The sequence below is a fragment of the Festucalex cinctus genome, chromosome 1, assembly GCF_051991245.1.
Source record: "Festucalex cinctus isolate MCC-2025b chromosome 1, RoL_Fcin_1.0, whole genome shotgun sequence".
Lineage (NCBI taxonomy): Eukaryota > Metazoa > Chordata > Actinopteri > Syngnathiformes > Syngnathidae > Festucalex > Festucalex cinctus.
Genome location: NC_135411.1, coordinates 46,316,756 through 46,320,221, shown reverse-complemented (window position 1 = coordinate 46,320,221; position 3,466 = coordinate 46,316,756). Strand labels below are relative to the sequence as shown.

Here is a 3,466-nt window from a genome sequence, read left to right as displayed (position 1 = left end):
CTGTGCATTTTGGTCCCAATCCAACAAGTCCCACTCATCCAAGAGCTGCAGGGATTGAGACTGCCTAGAATTCGCCCAAAAGTGGATTTACAATAAAAACACGTTTGCATTTCCCTCCGAATAATTCGATAAATAAATCTCTTTTTAATTTCCCCGCGTATCATTTATTTATCTAATTGTGGCCAATAACAAGCTTATCACAGAACATGACTTCACGGTTTCAATCCATAACAAATTGGCACAATAGCCGCCCCCAAAATGACGCAACATAATTCAAAAGTTCATCCAAGGAAATATAAATAAATAAATAAATAAATAAATAAATAAATAAATACATAAATAAATAAATAACAAATCATGTCATTGCATATTAATAGGTCCCTTTTTAAGGCATGTGACACGTGATAATAACAATAATAATAATAAAGCCTCTCAGGCCAATTAATGACAACAATAACATAAAATCTTTTACATGATAACACTGTTTGGAAATGTACAATAATTATATATCATTCACGTTCAATAAATAGGCTCAAATAAATCAATTCATACATAATCACAATTTACATCCACCTGATGAAAATACAATTACTCACGCACGTCTATTGTAAATTCTTTTGTATTCCCATGGGAACAATTTTGTCATGTAATGTTATTTTGAACGATTGCCTTGCATAGCGTCATTCCCATTTTATTGCTCAATCCAAATTCATCCACAAAAAGACATTTTAAATCCATATAAATATGCATTTGCGACGAATTATGTTGTGATGTCGGACAATTTATAACGGATCCTGTCTGCAAATGTTAAGTTTGATGTGCTTCTGCGTCAAAAGTATCGACTTTTGACGGAGTTTATAGCGGAAAAAAAGGAGGAGCATTTTCGTGGGTATTGTGTGTGTGAAAGGAGAGTTGATCTTAATTGTGGTAAGAGGCGTTGAGCTCCCCTTGCGCTTGGAAAGACTGGCCGCGCACGTGCAGGTCGTACGGGTAGCGGCCCTCGGGGGCCACCCTGTACATGGAGCCGTGCGCCAGGGCCGCGCGTCCGGGTGCGCCGCAGTAGCGCACCCCGTAGTGGTGCCCCGCCTTTCCGTAGTCCGGCGGCTCGTCGTGCTTGAACGAGAAAATGCCGTTCAGATTGACGGGCGGGCTCAGCTGGCTCTCGAAGTGCGGGCTGCCGGCCTCCGGGGACCCGTAGGGCGGCTCGTAGGTGCCCGAGTAGCCGTAGTGGCGGAACGGCTTGGCCGGGTCCGACGGGCCGGAGCCGCCGGCGGCGCTCACCTCGGAGCCCGGGTAAGCGGACGAGGAGTAGAGCGGGTCGTAGGGAGGCCGCCCGGAGAAGACCACCTCCCCGTTGTGGTCGGTGAGGAAGTTCCGGGTGTTGAGCTGCAGGCAGCCCGCCACGAGGTTGGTGGTGGGCTGCGATAATCCTTTGCAGAGGGTCTGCACAAACGCCAGCAGGTCGGGTCTCTTCCCGGCGCTGAGGGTCTCGGACAAAGCCCAGATGTAGTTCTTGGCAAGGCGCAGGGTCTCGATTTTGGACAGCTTTTGCGTTTTGGAGTAGCAGGGCACCACTTTGCGCAGGCTCTCCAAGGCGGCGTTCAGGCCGTGCATGCGGCTCCTCTCGCGGGCGTTGGCCTCATGCCGCCGCAGCCTGGAGCGGTCGTGCGGCTCCTTGGTGGCCTTCTTCTTCCGGGGCCCGCGCTTCTTGTGCAGCAGGAGGCCGCCGCCGTCGTCCTGCTCGTAGTCCCGGTCCGAGGAGGCGGCGTCGTCCCCGGCGGACCGGCAGGGCTCGTCGTCGTCTTCGTCGTCGTCGTGCAGGCGGCGGGGAGGCCGAGGGGAGGCTCGCTCCTCGGGGGCACCGAAGCGTGGCTCACACATCGCGTGTGCGTCGTCGAATGGCAGAGTCAACATCGTTCCTGGAAAACAGGAAAGCCACTTTTAAAAAGTGGTTTGAAGGTTTTCACTTCATTATCCTGTAAATGCAACCATGAGAAAACTTATTGGCAGGCATCGTCACACCCCTAAAGGCACTCAAACTCTGACAAAAGGCACTAACAGAAAAAGACAACTCACCATGCAGGAAGGGGGGTCAGCGTGCAGCCAGCATGTTCCCAAAAACTCGTCTCGCTCCTGCACCCCCCAAAAAGATGACAACAATAATGACAAGAGCACACTCAGCCTTTCTCTCTCCTCTGCTCCTCCTCCTCCTCTTCCTCGTCTTCTTGCAGGACTGTCTGCCACTGGTGCCAGCAGCCGGTATGCATGGCGGTGGCGGTGCCATCTGCCGCTGACGTCTCATGGCAGCCCGGACCACGTGCTCGGCGGGTCTCTGGGGACCCTCTTGCAATGCGCAGAACGGGAGAGAGAAGATAACAAGCAAGAGGCGAGCAGAATCAAGATTTCATGCGTGTGTGCCTTGTCAACAGGTATGCTGGTGGTAGGTTTGTCCATGCATGTTAATGTGAAAAATCAACTTTTACAGGAGAGTGAAGCACCTTGGAATGCATTTCTTCCCACTTTTATTTCAATAGGGCCTATACAGTACTGTAGCAGTGTTGTTGCATTGCTCATTGAGAGGTGTTGCTAATACTTTGGCCCTCCCATAAGTTAAATGAGGTAATGTTGTGAATGTGGTCCACAACCACTGGTCTGTGGGACATTTGGCACAGGGCCCCATCAGAATTTTCTGTTAAGCACTGAGCAGTCAGTCAATAAACTTTAGCTAGGGAACACAACTGTTGGCCTCTTACACGTCCTACGAACGAAACTGAGTTTGCAAAGTTGGACGCTGGACCTGAGGGACAACAAGCTTAGCATGAGCTAGGATGGGGCTCGAACAACACAACAGGGATAGATTTAGATAAAACAACATCCTGCGTTCTGCCGTTGGTCAGGTTACAACGCAAGATTAGTTATTTTAACCTAAAAAGGAAAACCTTTCTGTAGATTGATACGCTGTGTCAACACGCCAGTTTAGGCTACATTGCGATACAATTGAATGAGATAAATGAATATGGCTTTGTAAACATAAGGTGAAGATAAACCCAATGTAAGTGCACTCCATTTAACAATTAAGATTTTGATAAAATTGGAACTATGACGTGTTTTTTTTCAGAATAAAACCCACTGCTTAAATGGTTAATAGCACCGCAGCATGGATACTATTTGAACATTAGCATTAAGCTAGCGATCAGAAAGGCTCAGCTGTGTGGTTTTGTACAGTGTAAGTTCATTGCCACCTCATCATGCTTGTATTTCAAGTTTGCACATGTAATCCAAAGCAAACAATCATATCGTATTACAAGGCCTCAAACATTTATCCTTCATTAAATGTACAAATTGTAGTAAAATAACATAATTGAATGTGTATTAAACTCTGCAGCCGGCGCAGGATGATAAACGCACGATGTCACGTTTATATGAAGTCACAGGGTAAGTTGAAGGCCCGTTTATGAGGGAAAGT

At 47.9% G+C, this 3,466-nt stretch overlaps 1 protein-coding gene across 3 annotated transcripts; it reads right to left on the bottom strand.

Moving 5' to 3' along the window:
• Positions 1-317: 317 nt before the first annotated feature.
• neurod6b (neuronal differentiation 6b) lies at positions 318-2,236 on the bottom strand. Of its 3 annotated transcripts, none has more exons than XM_077538768.1 (2): positions 2,077-2,236; positions 318-1,976 (listed from the first exon to the last, which is right to left on the bottom strand). In XM_077538768.1, exon 2 carries the CDS (start codon positions 1,912-1,914, stop codon positions 919-921), a length of 996 nt encoding a protein of 331 aa, XP_077394894.1. In that variant the 5' UTR covers positions 1,915-1,976; positions 2,077-2,236; the 3' UTR covers positions 318-918. The 3 variants fall into 3 exon arrangements, with proteins under 3 accessions (XP_077394894.1, XP_077394716.1, XP_077394808.1); XM_077538590.1 differs by having other exon boundaries at positions 318-1,938; XM_077538682.1 differs by having other exon boundaries at positions 318-1,919.
• Between the last annotated feature and the right edge of the window lie 1,230 nt (positions 2,237-3,466).